The 14592-nt window shown below is 43.7% G+C and overlaps 1 protein-coding gene across 7 annotated transcripts in view; it reads left to right on the top strand.

Annotated features, from left to right (window-relative positions):
* The window catches only part of LOC551460 (homeobox protein cut), a 108169-nt gene that overhangs the window by 13145 nt on the left and 80432 nt on the right, over nucleotides 1–14592 (top strand). The window contains exon 1 of one of the 7 annotated variants that reach the window (XM_016912734.2): nucleotides 8074–8208. The exons of the other annotated variants lie outside the window; for them this stretch is intronic. Coding sequence (XP_016768223.2) covers nucleotides 8170–8208 — 39 coding nt within the window. The 5' untranslated portion in view covers nucleotides 8074–8169. Of the gene's footprint in view, nucleotides 1–8073; nucleotides 8209–14592 lie in introns of those variants that run through there. 7 annotated transcript variants of the gene reach the window in all.

Genomic DNA, 14592 nt, shown 5'->3' with positions numbered 1-14592 from the left:
TGCGAAACGCTTTCAATTAGCGCGCTTTCTAATTGTAACTCATCGCAATTAGAATCGACGAAATTACGCGCGCGGCGTTGCACCGCTCGCATTATGCGCCGACGCCAGACGTCTTGGTGAGCCAAACCGTATCCCCTCCCCCCCTGGCCGTGCTCCTACACGTACAACTACACACAACTATACACCGCGTTTACTAGCGCTCGCTCGCGCGCCAACACACGCTCGATCTCGAGCATACGCGAATCGGTATACGGGTTATTAAGCAACGCCGTTCGCACGTCTCCCCACCCCTATCTCTCTCGTTTCTTTTCTCGCCCGCCTCTTTCCCTCTTCCTCCTTCACGTTGCTCTCGCGGCTCGGAAGCCTCTCGGTTGTTCCGGCCCGATGCAAATGCGCTCGTAAAGACCGATGATGATAACGTTCGCGAGGAGGAAGGGAGGGGAGGGAAATTAGCGAGAGATGGACACAGCGAGATAACTCTGGATAGATCTTTGTCTCTCACCTGGCTTTAACGGACCGGTACACGTTCAGAGCAGATGTGCAACGTGTTGTCGTTGCGGATCGAACGAAAATACGTGATATACATTTCATCAACAGTATTCCATCTCTCTCTCTCTCTCTCTCCTCGATAGCGGTACTTTTTTTCCCCACTTTTTGTCCACGGTGTCTAGGTCCGTTGTACCAATTACATCTACAATAGTAGTAGTAGTGGTAGCTACTTCGACCGGCTATAACCTCTGAGAAAGACAAAGAGAGAGAGAATAACGAATATATACGAATATATATATATCGCCGCCTCGATATATATATATTGGGTTGGCAAATAAGTAATTGCGGATTTCACTCATGGCTTCAGTTGAATTTTTAGGTTTGCTGGCGTAGTCCAAATGTAAAACACATTTTGTTACTTGATAGTTGGCAATTCAGCTGTCGATCGGTAAAAAAAGGTTTTTGATCGGTTGCGTAGTTTTCGTTGAAAAATGGAAAATCAAAAGGGACATTATCGTCATATTTTGCTTTTTTATTTTCGCAAAGGGAAAAACGCATCGCAAGCTCGCAAAAAGTTATGAAAGAACGGCTTAAAAGAACGGCAGTGTCAAAATTGCTTTGACAAATTTCGTTCTGGTGAGCTTCATGTATCGCATACATGCATTGAAAACAAAACTTAAAACAACTTGGCTATGTTCAAAAACTCGATACATGGGTTCCTCACGAACTGAGAGAAAAGCGTTTAACGCGACGCATTAACAGCTGCGATTTGCTAAAGAAACGTAATGAAAATGATCCATTTTTAAAACGACCGATAACTGGCGATGAAAAATGGGTTGTTTGCAACAATATCGAGCGGAAAAGATGGTGGAGCAGGCCACGTGAACCAGCTCGAACAACATCGAAAGCTGGTATTCGTCGAAAGAAGGTTTCGTTATCAGTTTGGTGGGATTACGAAGGAATTGTCTATTTTGAACTCTTACCACCCAACCGAACGATCAATTCTGTCGTCTACATCGAACAACTAACGAAATTAAACGACGCGGTTGAAGAAAAGCGGGCCGAATTGACAAATCGAAAAGGTGTTGTATTCCATCGTGACGATGCAAGGCCACACGCATCTTTGGTCACTCGGCAAAAATTATTGGAGCTTGGTTGGGATGTTTTGCCGCATCCACCATATAGTCCTGACCTCGCACCATCCGATTACTTTTCGTTTCGATCTTTACAAAACTCCTCGAATGGTAAAAATTTCAATAACGATGATGATATCGAATCGTACCTGATTCACTTTTTCGCTAATAAAAACCACAAGTTTTACGAACGTGGGATTACGACGCTGCCTGAAAGATGGCAAAAGATCATTGATCGAAATGGGCAACGCATTACGGAATAAAGTTATTCAGTTCCATAAAAAAATTGTCTTTGATCTTCTAAAAAAAATCCGCAATTACTTAGTTGCCAACCCAATATATATATATATATTTATACGTCCGTTTCGGACGTGGACAATGAGCCACGAACCGTCTCATGGGGAACGATAAGGGATATAAGTAACGCTCGAACCGTGCTTCCGCTCGCCGACGATTGTCGCTCCCTGCTCGATTTTCGAAACGGCGATGAATCGATGATTTTTCGCACGAGATGGATTCGACTTCTCTCTCTCTCTCTCTCTTATTCTTGCACCGCTAACGATCTGAAATTTAATTACACTTGTAACCCACAAAGGCATCGGGTAAAGCATCGCGAGAAAACTTGCATTGTTCCTGAGAGAGAAGAGACGCGCGCGCGTGACACGCATGTGCGTGGCGCGATACGCGAACGCGTTATTACTGTAACAACGTATCCGCTACTGCATCGCATTATGAAGCCGAGTTACCGCTATTTTCGCGCGGCCACGGTTTTCTGCACTTTGGGCGCGCGCGGCCACCGCGCGGCGCCGCGAAAACGTCGCGAAAACAAGCCGCATCCGGCTTGCCGCATCCTTAACGGGATCCCAGCGAACCGACCGCTTTTGTTCGCATCGCTCCTCCCCTCCTCGATCGATTATGAATCGCGAGTTCACGATTTCTTACGCTTTTTCTTTCGTCGAAACAGTATCTTTGGAGGAGGGATCATTTTGGAGCAGGGATTTTGGAAATTTCTTCTTTGGAATTATTTATATATATTATTTGGAATATAAATTGTACAATTTACCTTTCTTACGTGCAATGAAATTCCAACGATTCAATTATCCTTGCAAGTAAATTTAATTGGTAATTACAGCGAAAGCGAATGGGAGCGAATTAAATGGATTTACATCTGGCCGAGTCGGTTATATTAAATCGAATTCAGTGCTCGACAGTTATTGATATTTATTGGCTATTGTTTGATTATTAAATTAATTAATCGCTGGATCAATGGCGGACACAATTGAGCTACTCCGTACATATATATATATATATACAACTTATAACGCTCTAATTGTCGAACAATGGCTACGCGAAGGGAATCGCGAGGAGGCGATGCGTTGTATCTGTGAAGAAAAGTCGGACCGAGAACGCAGAATTTACGCGCGAACCGTTCAATCGGAGGAGAAAGGGAAACCGAGCATCGATACAGAGGCAACAGACTTTGTCCCCTAACGACTTTGAACCCGGTGGCGTTCGCTTCCGGGAGACGGCTCCTTGTTTTTCAGTTTCCGAAACGCATAAAACGAAAGCAAGTGGATCCCCCCTCCCCGAGGGGAGACAAGTGCCGCGAGGAAAAAAAGGGCCAGAGTGAAACGGGTCGCTCGAAATAACGTACAAGCCATGGCCGAGGAACGTACAACACGTGTGCCCGTATATATATATATATATATATATATATATAAAAAATATATATATATTTTGAATACGGATACAACGTAGCCGAGTGGTAGATATTACTCGGCCAATGTGAATCAGACCGCTTGCTTCCGCTTGTAAACGATCGGCTGGGGAGGATTAACTAGACTCACCTTGGATGCGTTGCGAACGCTCGCTCTAATTACCTATCACCTCATTGTTCCCTTCACCGTTGCGAATCCGACCGACCGACCGAGAGGACCGCGTCCTCGAATCGACTCCGTCCAATTCCTAGGTTTCGGTTTCGCGAGAAAAGAAAGAAAAAGAGAGAAAACCACTCGAAACCAGTTTGCAGGTTTGATCCTTTCTCGCATCTCAATTCCGTAAGATTCTTCTCGATTCGCGTAAGATCATCCTCGATCGAGCGTCGTTCGAATTAACTTCTCTCTCCGAGCCCCAAATATTTCCACGTTTCAGTTTTAGGTTGATCGTATCGACGGGAAACGGACTACTTACCGCGCTGCTGTTTACCGCTGGAACGAAGCCTGGCGGGACGGCGCAGGGGCGAGAGGGGTCGTCCTTCGCTAGGACCGCCTATCTATACTCGAGACGGTTTGTTGACAATTCTGACGCTACTCTGTCGTACATACTCTGGTGGAAGAAGCAGCGGTATAAATCGAATATTCGAAATCGTTGGAAAAAATTATTTCTAATATCTAGCTTGCTCGTATACAATTACTCTCAACCACTCGAGATTACGTTTATACGATTAAATTACACGTTATCGTAATTAGAATTGTCCGGGTTCTACGCTTACTTGTACCATGCGTCGGTAATACGAAAAATCAAGAAAGATCGCTTGCCTGCCCTACGGCCAACTCGTAACGCATCCGGTCGCAAAAGACACGCGTGGGGGCGCGGGTGCTCGGCAGGCAGGCAGGCAGGCAGCTACTCGAAACTTGGTCCACGGAGAGACTAACTCGTTGTAAATCCAATTAGCGGCCGTGGCTTTTGAAGTGGCTTTCCACACTTGAGCTCCTCCGTGTCAAGGGCTCGGCAAAAGTATTTCCTCTTTTTTTTCTTTTTTTTCTTCACTTTGAATAATTTCCCTTTCGCTTCGACTCGTCTCCTTCCTTCGCCGAATCTTTGCCCTTGTTCGAGCAGCAAGCTGATTAAAAGACCCCTCGAAAATAGGCCACTTTTCTCAGGGACGAATCGAGGTTAGGGGGCACGGACTCTCCACTCCTTCCCGTCCCGCCCCTCCCATTTTATTCCTTCGCGGCCGTCCCGGCCACGTGCTACGTGTTTAGAAAAACGATGACGAACCCGCGCGCGCGCGCGCGCGTCAGGCATGGAACGGTCGCTGCCAAAATCCTCGCGCAATAAAAGCGAAAGTGGTCGAGATACGCACCTGTGCCGCGAGTTAAGATCCGACCTGCAAACATCCGTCTTTCCGTCCCGATAAGTAAAACAGTGTTCGCGTTTAGTGTTTATTTCGTAAATCGAGGAGGGGGAAAAGAAAATAAAGGAATTGGCAAACAATTCTACAAATCCATAGAACAACACGATTCTCTTCGTTTCATCAGAGACACAAGTATATATATAGCTTGCGAAATTTTCGAATTTTTTTTTTTTTTTGTTTAATCGAGGTATTAAAGAAGGAATAACAGGTTCCCAGGTATGGAAACAACGGAGATCAATCCATCGACGGATTTAATCGCTCGATATCATCGTTTCGACCGCGTTTCCACTCTTTTTCGAGGAACCTTGAGATAAACGTTCCGTATACGCGAAATAAAGATAAAGGAGGGAAAAAAGAGGCGTTAATTGGCGAGGAATATCTGTGTGTGTGTGTATATATATTTTTATATATACGAAACGAAAAAGAAGGGAAATAGATGGACGCTTTCGGTTTCGCGATGGTGGAAGATACGTGGCCCGGCAATGGCGGAGGTGCAGTCAGGCATAGATCCTCCTCTGACCTCCGTGGCATAATCACGCGTCAGAATGCATCCCCTCCGCGTTCCATGGTTCCATGCCACGTCCGTTCGCGGATCGTGTTTTCAACGCAGCCATGAACTTGAAGAAACGTCCTCCCCCTAAACATCTTTCGAATCGCTTTTTCCATTTTTTTTTTTCTTCCTTTTTTCCTCTCGCCATTACTTAAAGTAAGAAGAAGCCTCCACGTAACGATAAGATCTTCGCATAATTTTTTCGATTAATCGATTTTATAATTTTATAATCAATGTTTTGTAAAAATGTTATTGTTGGAAAGAAAGTCGAGTGATAATAGTAGTTGAAGATATTATAATTTGAATATTGTAAAATATGGTAAAATATTGTTTCACGAAGTTACCTGTTCGAATGGTGATTTAGCAATGGTGAATAGCATTGTGAGAAATAGAAAAATTTTTTTAAATATTATAATTTGAATATGGTAAAATATGGTAAAAATTTCGAAGTTTACGAAATTGGGATAATCGAAGATTGGAAATAAAATTATCATCATCTTATCTGTTCGAATGGTAATTTACGAATAGCATTGCGAGAAATAGAAAAATTTTTTTAAAAATATTATAATTTAAATATTGTAAAATATGGTAAAATATTTTACGAAATTGGGATAATCGAAGATTGGAAATAAAATTATCATCATCTTATCTGTTCGAATGATGATTTACGAATAGCATTGCGAGAAATAGAAAAATTTTTTTTAAATATTATAATTTGAATATTCGTAAAATATGGTAAAATATTTTACGAAATTGGGATAATCGAAGATTGGAAATAAAATTATCATCATCTTATCTGTTCGAATGGTAATTTACGAATAGCATTGCGAGAAATAGAAAAATTTTTTTAAAAATATTATAATTTAAATATTGTAAAATATGGTAAAATATTTTACGAAATTGGGATAATCGAAGATTGGAAATAAAATTATCATCATCTTATCTGTTCGAATGATGATTTACGAATAGCATTGCGAGAAATAGAAAAATTTTTTTTAAATATTATAATTTGAATATTCGTAAAATATGGTAAAATATTTTACGAAATTGGGATAATCGAAGATTGGAAATAAAATTATCATCATCTTATCTGTTCGAATGATGATTTACGAATAGCATTGCGAGAAATAGAAAAATTTTTTTAAAAATATTATAATTTGAATATTGTAAAATATGGTAAAATATTTTACGAAATTGGGATAATCGAAGATTGGAAGTGAAATTATCATCATCTTATCTGTTCGAATGATGATTTACGAATAGCATTGCGAGAAATAGAAAAATTTTTTTAAAAATATTATAATTTGAATATTGTAAAATATGGTAAAATATTGTTTCACGAAATTACCTGTTCGAATGGTGATTTATGAATAGCATTGCGAGAAATAGAAAAATTGTTTTAAAATATTATAATATGATAAAATATGGTAAAAAGTTTACGAAATTGGGATAATCGAAGATTGGAAGTGAAATTATCGTCATCTTAACTGCGAAGAAATAGAAAAAATTTTTTCCATCAGGCTCGTCGAGTCTCTTCTTTCGACCGATGGAACTTGATTTTTCGGTTTAAAAGTTGTTCCGAAACGGATCGATCGGGTAACAGAGGGTAACCACGAAACAGATACAACATGAACGCGGCTTACTACACGCACGTGCAGGCTAACGAAACTTTGTAGACCACGCGATACTCTAATATCTTCCATTCCGAACGATCAATATTTGAAGAATATCTCTTCGAAACGACGAATTGAAAAAAAAAAAAATTCCCTTCTCCCAACCTTGCAATATTTTACAATTTTAGAATCGGAGAATTATTATTAATAATAATAGAAATTTAAAAAAAAAACGCGCGCGCGCGAACGCACGTTTGGTCCGCGACGTGTGTGTTTATGCGAGCGCATCACGCGTGGAGACCACGTGGCGTTTCGTTTCAGCCCCGCGGCTGGGGGAAAAAAAACGGGGAAAAAACGTGGAATCGAACGCGCCGCTCCACCCCCGCTCCTCCCGCCGCCCGCTCGCACGCGGCAGCGTGTTTGCGCGAGGCAAGCCGGGCGGGAGGAGGGGGAGGGGGAATCCCATCAGCCGGATGCGCGCCGGATTAACGCGATTATCGCGCGGCGATCCGGCTTGGCGATTTATCGATACCTTGCCCGCATCACTTGGCTGCCCTTTAATCGGCCGTTTCATTGTTCCCCTGCTTATCCCACCTGTTTGGTTTTACACTCGTTACCTTATTTTCCCTCCTTCTCGTTCGTTTCACGCGTTTTCACAATTTCGTGTTACGCGATGTTTGTCGAGTAATATTGGGCCGATCTTTCCAATTTTTCTTTTCTCTTCTTTTCGCTCCCTCGAAAGGAAATACGATAAATAAGCAATAATTAAATTTACGGATACGAAAAAAGAGAGAAGGGAGAAAAAAGGGAAAGGTATTTTCCTTGAAAATGAATATTATTCGTTGTGGACGTGGATACAAGGGCTGTCATCGCGGGCAAAAAGTTCGCAACAATGTAACAATGTGGGATTGGCAGTGACAAGGGGAGAGCAAGTGATTCACAAGTTGCAATATATGCCGCGTACAATCGATTAATTCTATCTCGTCCGCGAGATAGAATTCCGATATATATATATATACATAATATATATAATGGAGAAATCTGCCGTTCTTATCGTTTAGACAATAAAAGGGAACGCCGATACGGCGTTATTGTAGCAGTTAGTGCAAGCACAGATACCGTGACAGTATCCCGGCGTTACGTAAAACCCTGCCTCCAAGAACGCGAAATTACGTGTTTCCTACCCGGTTGTCGCGTTAATATCTACGTGTCCGAGCAACGGATGGATCGATTCTGCTATCGGGATCGATGTCTTCGAGTTTAGAGGTTGGCGGATCGAGCACGAAAGTACGTATGTAAAAGTGATTTATTTCTTTTCTCTCTCTCTCTCTCTCGATTTCTGGCCTCGATAGAGAGAAATATTCTCGCTAGTTCTATTTTGTCACCGTTCCAAAATTTATAATAGACGGGTCTAATTTATATTCTATTTCTAATCGATCGAATCCCGATATTTATTCGGGATGCATAAATTAACGAAATCAACGATCCGTCAGCGATCTTTATTAACCGATTAAATAATCCGATCGGGGAGATTATCGTCGAATTATTTATCGGTTAAAGATAACTAATCGGCCGATTAAATCTCAATTGGTATCGACTCGTCGCGTGACAGCCGAATTATTATAAATCATAGTTAAGATACTATAAATTGCGGATTTAACCTCTCCTCGGTTGGATGTGTAATAATAATTCGAGCGCTCGCAAAAATATCTCACTTCCCAACAAAAATATATCGCGCTGATATATCGTGCGAGAGAGAGAGAGAGAGAACGAAAAAGTGCGACTCCTAACGACGCGACACTCGTCCCTTCGAAGCAACGAATCCCTTCTCGAGTTTATCCTCCTGAATGATCAACGCGGTTAGAAACACGCTCGAAGTAGAAAAACACTCTCGGTATCACGTTCGCCGTTAAGAATCCCGGGAAATACGTTTCCGGAGTGCATCAACCGCCGCGTCACATGGGAAACTACGAGCGATCCGTTTCGAGTTTGTTTCCCTCGAAAATTCTGGAGGAAAAAAGGACAAGAAAAAACATAGAACTAGAACTAGGGAGAAAGATTGTTAATAGACGCGTGGGATCGGACGCGAAATAATCCGGGATAATAATTCTGTCACATTCGGGGCAAAACTCGGAGCTGGAAATTGGGGCGAATCTGCAAGGATTCCCTTTGGAAAACGTTTCCCTGGACGAGGAAGGAGGCGCGAAGGAGAGCGCCGCGCGAAACGTGGGCATTGTATCGTTCCGCGTGGCGGTGTGCGTCCCACATAAACGTGGCCCGTGTATCTCTCCTCTGCTCGCACGTACGGAGAGAAACCCGCGGGACAGGTCTCTCGCCGCGTCGTAGGGGGGTTGGGCGGGAGAGGAGCAGGAGGAGGAGGGGGGAGGAGGAAGGGGGAGGGGGTCACACGGTGGATATAATATTATATCGAGGGTAGGCGTGGTTAAAAAAGGGGGCGGTGCCGCGGATCCTCGCTCCGTCTTTCTCTCTCTCTTTTTCGCTCGATTTTCCCTCTCCCCTCCGCCTCCGCCCTCCCGCGCCGCGCCGCGCCGCTCAGGCATCGAACTCGGATCGAGTCCAAGACGATCGTCCGGGGAGGCAACTGGGGAACGTGAGAAAGACGCGATACTATCTCCCTCTCCCTCCCACTCTCTTTCTTTCTTTCTTTCTTACTTTCACGGTTGCCGGTTCACCGGCGACGACGCGAGAGGTAGAATAGCAGCAGCGGCAACAGCAGCAGCACCAGCGGCAGCCTCTTTCTCTCGCGACTCGCGATCCGCGCCGGACAAATACGGGATTCTTGAGCGCGGAGGGGCGAGAGCGGAGGGGCCTGGCCAATGATAGCGCGCCGCTTTATCTCGATACGTTTATCGCGACCGTTTTATATCCAGCCGTGAAAGTATTGACCGCGGGAAACTCGGTGCCGGATGGTGAATAAAGGAGCGAGGGGGAGGGGGGCGCGGCGGCGAGCGGACGGTGGGTGGGGGGGGCACGGACGGATCGGCTCGACAGCGCGTTTCGGTGGATCGGTGGAGGCTGCGGGGATCCCACTTCCGCGGGGCGACGCCACGTTTCGAGGAGAGGGGGCTCTCGATCGAGGCGGTGGCTACCGGAGAACGAGACGAGACGAGACGAGACGATCGAATCGATTCGAGGAGTAATCGCGATCCAGGATGAAATGAGAAAGGGGGAATTGGAAAAATTCCGTTCCTTTCTCTTATACGTCTTTATTTATATTATAGAACGAATATAATTCGAATATCGCGAGATGTGTATCGTTGAAAGATTGAAAAAAAAAATAAGGGAGTGGAAAGGAAACGTGAGATACACGCGGTTCTAATTTTCAAAAGTTCCAAAAATTCGATTCCCGTATTTTTCGTAGAGAGACGTATTGACTGCACGTGTTTCTCGTTCCGATCATCGGGCTGGTTCCCTAACATTTTCTCCCTGGCCGGGAGAATCGTCTAAAAATATTTTTATGACGCCCCTGCTGCGATACCGAGCCATCGTCCTCGACAGTTTTTATTTCAATAAAAGACAATAAATTGTTTAGACAACAAAGCTCCCATTTGATATATCAAAGGGGCGTTTATTCGAGATAGTAAGGTAAAACTACCTGCGAGGAGAAATATATATATATATATATATACGTGAATTCTAAATAATACGTGACTGCCAACAATCGCGGGGCTTTGTATGTGTATCGCGTTAAATTCGGATGATCTAAATAAGCAGCTTTTTATCTGTACCAATATATCACTGATGCACGATATAAATTTAAACGATAATTCAAACGAAATTTAATTTCGTTTGTTTTGCGATGTTTGGATCGAGATACTACGAGGAAAGAAAACTTTTCTTTTTTTTTTTCTTTTTAACGCGTTTATTTCGATTTAAAACGAGCGACGAAAATATAACAATAAAAATTTTATATCGATGCAAAATTTAGGAGAAAGACAAGGTAACGAAAGAAAAAATGTGTACGATTTGGATTACTCGTTCGATTGACTTTTATACACCGTAAACATCTAGTTACGTTAAATATAGCTCTAGGATGTGTATCAAAGCTACGTAATTTTAGCTACGTTACGAGCGAGAGTATTATGTCCTGACCCACGCAGGATCGAGCAACAAGTGATCCGCGTGAGTGGAACACAATGGAAATTTATTTTCAGTTAGTGTAGCCAGGCAAACCCTCTAAATATCAATGTAATAACAACCATCTTCAAAATTCGAATTTCTACAATTTTTCTACAATTCTTTCAATTTGATATCTCTCTCTCTTTCTCTCGTGACACGCGATATTATCGGCCAAGAAAAAAAACCTCAACCGGTAATTCACGACGAGAGAGAGAGAGAGAGAGAAAAAATGTTTCTACACACGGGTGATTCACGAGAAACGGTAAGTCAGTCTGTCGGTACTAGGCTGATGAGGTGTGTAATATCAGTCACGGCAACGCAATATCGCGACACGTTACCACGTTAAACATATCAATAAGGAATCTTCTTCACGTTCTTTTTACCCTTGTGTCAATCTTTATTCCCACAATTTCTCAAAACAAAAATATTATATTATACTTTCAATCGTTCGAAACTATATATATGTATATATACGTAGAAACTGTATTATCGGCCGTGTAAATAGCGCGACAACGGTTCGAGCGTCACCCTTCCTCGCATTCCCCACGATTTTCATCGCGACTCGAGAAAAGGTTTGCTCTCGAGAAAGAAAGGGAAGAAACAAAGAGATGTCTGGGATTTGAAAACAAGAAAGGGAGAAAGAGAGAGAGGAAACAGTTACCTTTCCGAGCCATCTGTCTGCGATTGTTTACGATTTTCACGCGTAATTGGACGCGAATGGTTCGCAGTTCATAGATCGATCGCGAAGAAGACCAGAGCGGATCCCTTTTTGTATGGATGCGGCGCAAGTGGCGAGTCACGCCTTGACAAACAGGGATGTCAAACAGATGTTTCGGCTCTTTGGGGCCACTGTGTGTGTGTGAGAGCCGCTACCGGACGTTTCTCCTCTCGTAAACTCGCACGGAACGTCTGCCACGGATCCCGATCATCGCAGCGCGATGACGGTTCCGTCTCGCGGCCCAAACTGAAAACTTTTCAACGGCCGCCATTTAATTGGCGTCCACCGCTCGACGCGTAACAATTGTCCGGATAATTGCATCGTTCCAATCCGCGTCTCCTTTTTCTTTTCGAGAATAACACTGTTCACACCGGTGAAACAAATCTGGCAACGAATGCGATCGTCCGTCATTTTCTCCTAACGAATCCTTCCACCACTTTTCGCTCGATCGGTAAAACTCGACGCGTTCGTAAACAAAAGTATTCCGAACCACTTCGTTCCGCCGCTTCTCGCCGTATAGGTGGCGATCGCGTTGCGAGATAATCGTTCGGCAATTAGCGTTGTGCGCAGCTGCGCGCGTTGCAAGAATCGCATTGTTTTCACGGTAAAACGAAATTCGCGACGACAGCCGGCCATCTTGCGAACGTAGTAATGACGCTTCTTGTAACCGCCGTTTAAAGGAACGCCGTTTTACCCGGTCAATTAATTTCGACGAGCAACCGGGAGCCTCGAAACGAATCGCGAAACGAATTCTCGGCAAAATTCACGCAGCGTTTACGCTTAGATTTAGATCGAATCTCTCGATTCGACGAACGAAAAAACTTTTGTCGAGTGAAATTTTGTTTATTTTTATCGCGGCTCGGAACTACCGTTTCTGGTTATTGCCTCTCTCACAAGGATCACATTTCTCGCTCATCGGCAAGGCCAAGATAATCTCGAGACAGGAAAACAATACTCAAAAGTGTTTATACCGGGGAGAAGATAGGCTGGCATGTTGTTTGATGTTGCTTCCTCGATGTTTAGGTGTCATACCGGGCCGATAACGGGCAATGGGGTCCCTACCACCCAGGCAAAGCCACCATCGGGCATAATATACGTATATCTGTTCCTGGAACGATCGAACCATTTCTCTCTTGCAATTTTCAAGTGCCTCCATATTTTCTACTCTCTCACAATATATATATATATTATTCAATTTCTTTATTATCATTATCCTCGAAATTTCCTCGAATCAGGAGGAGGAGGAGGAGGATTTTGATGGAGGAAAAGAGGAATAGTAGCGCACTTCCGGTGCAATGGCTCGCAGCATCGAGAACAATTCGAGCCGATAGCGGTATCGAAACTGATAAGAGAACGCGATACGATATCGTCGTTCGCGACAAAGACATAACACATTATTATGTGTATATATACGTATATACACGCGCGTATATCCTTAAAGATGTGTTTACGGTCCACTGAAACATTCGATCCGCGATCCGAATAATTTCGATCACAATTCGTATCGATTCCGATTACAAACCGGTTTAATCGTAATCGGAACCGCGATAAGATCCCCCTCCCTCCCTCCTCGTTCGATCGAAACGCCATCTTTTTTTCCCTCGCGCGAAGAAACGGATGGAAAGATGTGAAGAATGGAAAAATTTCGAAGGGACGGATGCAAGCCCTCCCCCAACTGCTGAGTTTCCAAGACTCCACTCTCAATGCCCGTGTTTTCGGCTCTCCATTCTTCGGCGACAACGTTCATTATCCCCTCCTCTTGCGTTCACACATCCGCTTCCGGCAGCGCAATAATCGGTCGCGCGGCACAATAATTGGTCGGTCTGGGGGCAGACAGCTGTTCAGCGTTATTATTTATTTCTCGTATTATTTATCGTCTCCCAAATATATATATATATAATATTCATTCTTCGAAATCAAGATTCTCATCGATCCTCTTCCTTGCTGCAAGTCTCTCGAGAGACGAGTTACGTATATACGAGACGCGTGACGGGTTTCGATATTAATTTGGAGAGAAAGAAGTGGGGGTAAAGCGGTGTTGCCGCGTACGAATATCGTACGAAAGGGATCGATTTTTCTTCTCTCGATGACAAGTTCCCTCGATTCGGTTTAAATATATATATATATGTGTGTGTGTGTGTGTATTGGAAGAGCGGATGGGATTGGGTCAAAAAGGGAGAAAAGAAGAGGAGAAGAAGAAGGAGGAGGAGGAAGAAAAGGGGGAAAAAAATCGGCGCGTATTTGTTTAATTATCAACGGTACCGCATTAACTCGTTAATTGAGTGTCAGATGGCGCGCATTGTGCCCGGCTGACGCGCTTTGTGCCCTGCGTGGCCCCCCCCTGCGTGTGGGAGTATCCCTTCCCTTCGTGCGCGAGGAGGCCGCATACTTGTCCGACACGCGTTAATCGTGCGACACGACGAATAATTAGAACAATGAAACGGCGGCTATTATATTATTATTATTATTATGCTCGCGAACAAGAAGCCCCTTTTCAGCTTAGGAAGCTCCCATACCCCACCCCCCCTCTCCTTATCCTCTCTTTCGAATAATAATAATAATAATGATAATTATTGTGCGGGAGATTTCCTTCCTCCCGCGTGGAAAAAGAAATAGGTGTATAGTATACGCGTTCCGTTCCATTGCCGAAAAAGGAGAAGGAAGAAAAGAGATGAGGGAGAGAGAGAGAAAAAGGAGCGAGCTATGAATAATATACGATAGAGGGAGCTCGAATTTCGCTCGTAAGGGTAAGATGTTCCAAGTGTGCTCCTCTCTCTCTCTCTCTCTCTATCCATCTATCTATCTCGTGCAAA

Source organism: Apis mellifera, linkage group LG6 (assembly GCF_003254395.2).
Source record: "Apis mellifera strain DH4 linkage group LG6, Amel_HAv3.1, whole genome shotgun sequence".
Taxonomy (NCBI): Eukaryota; Metazoa; Arthropoda; class Insecta; order Hymenoptera; family Apidae; genus Apis; species Apis mellifera.
Note: the sequence above shows the minus strand (reverse complement) of the source record. Positions and strands in the feature narration are given on the sequence as shown.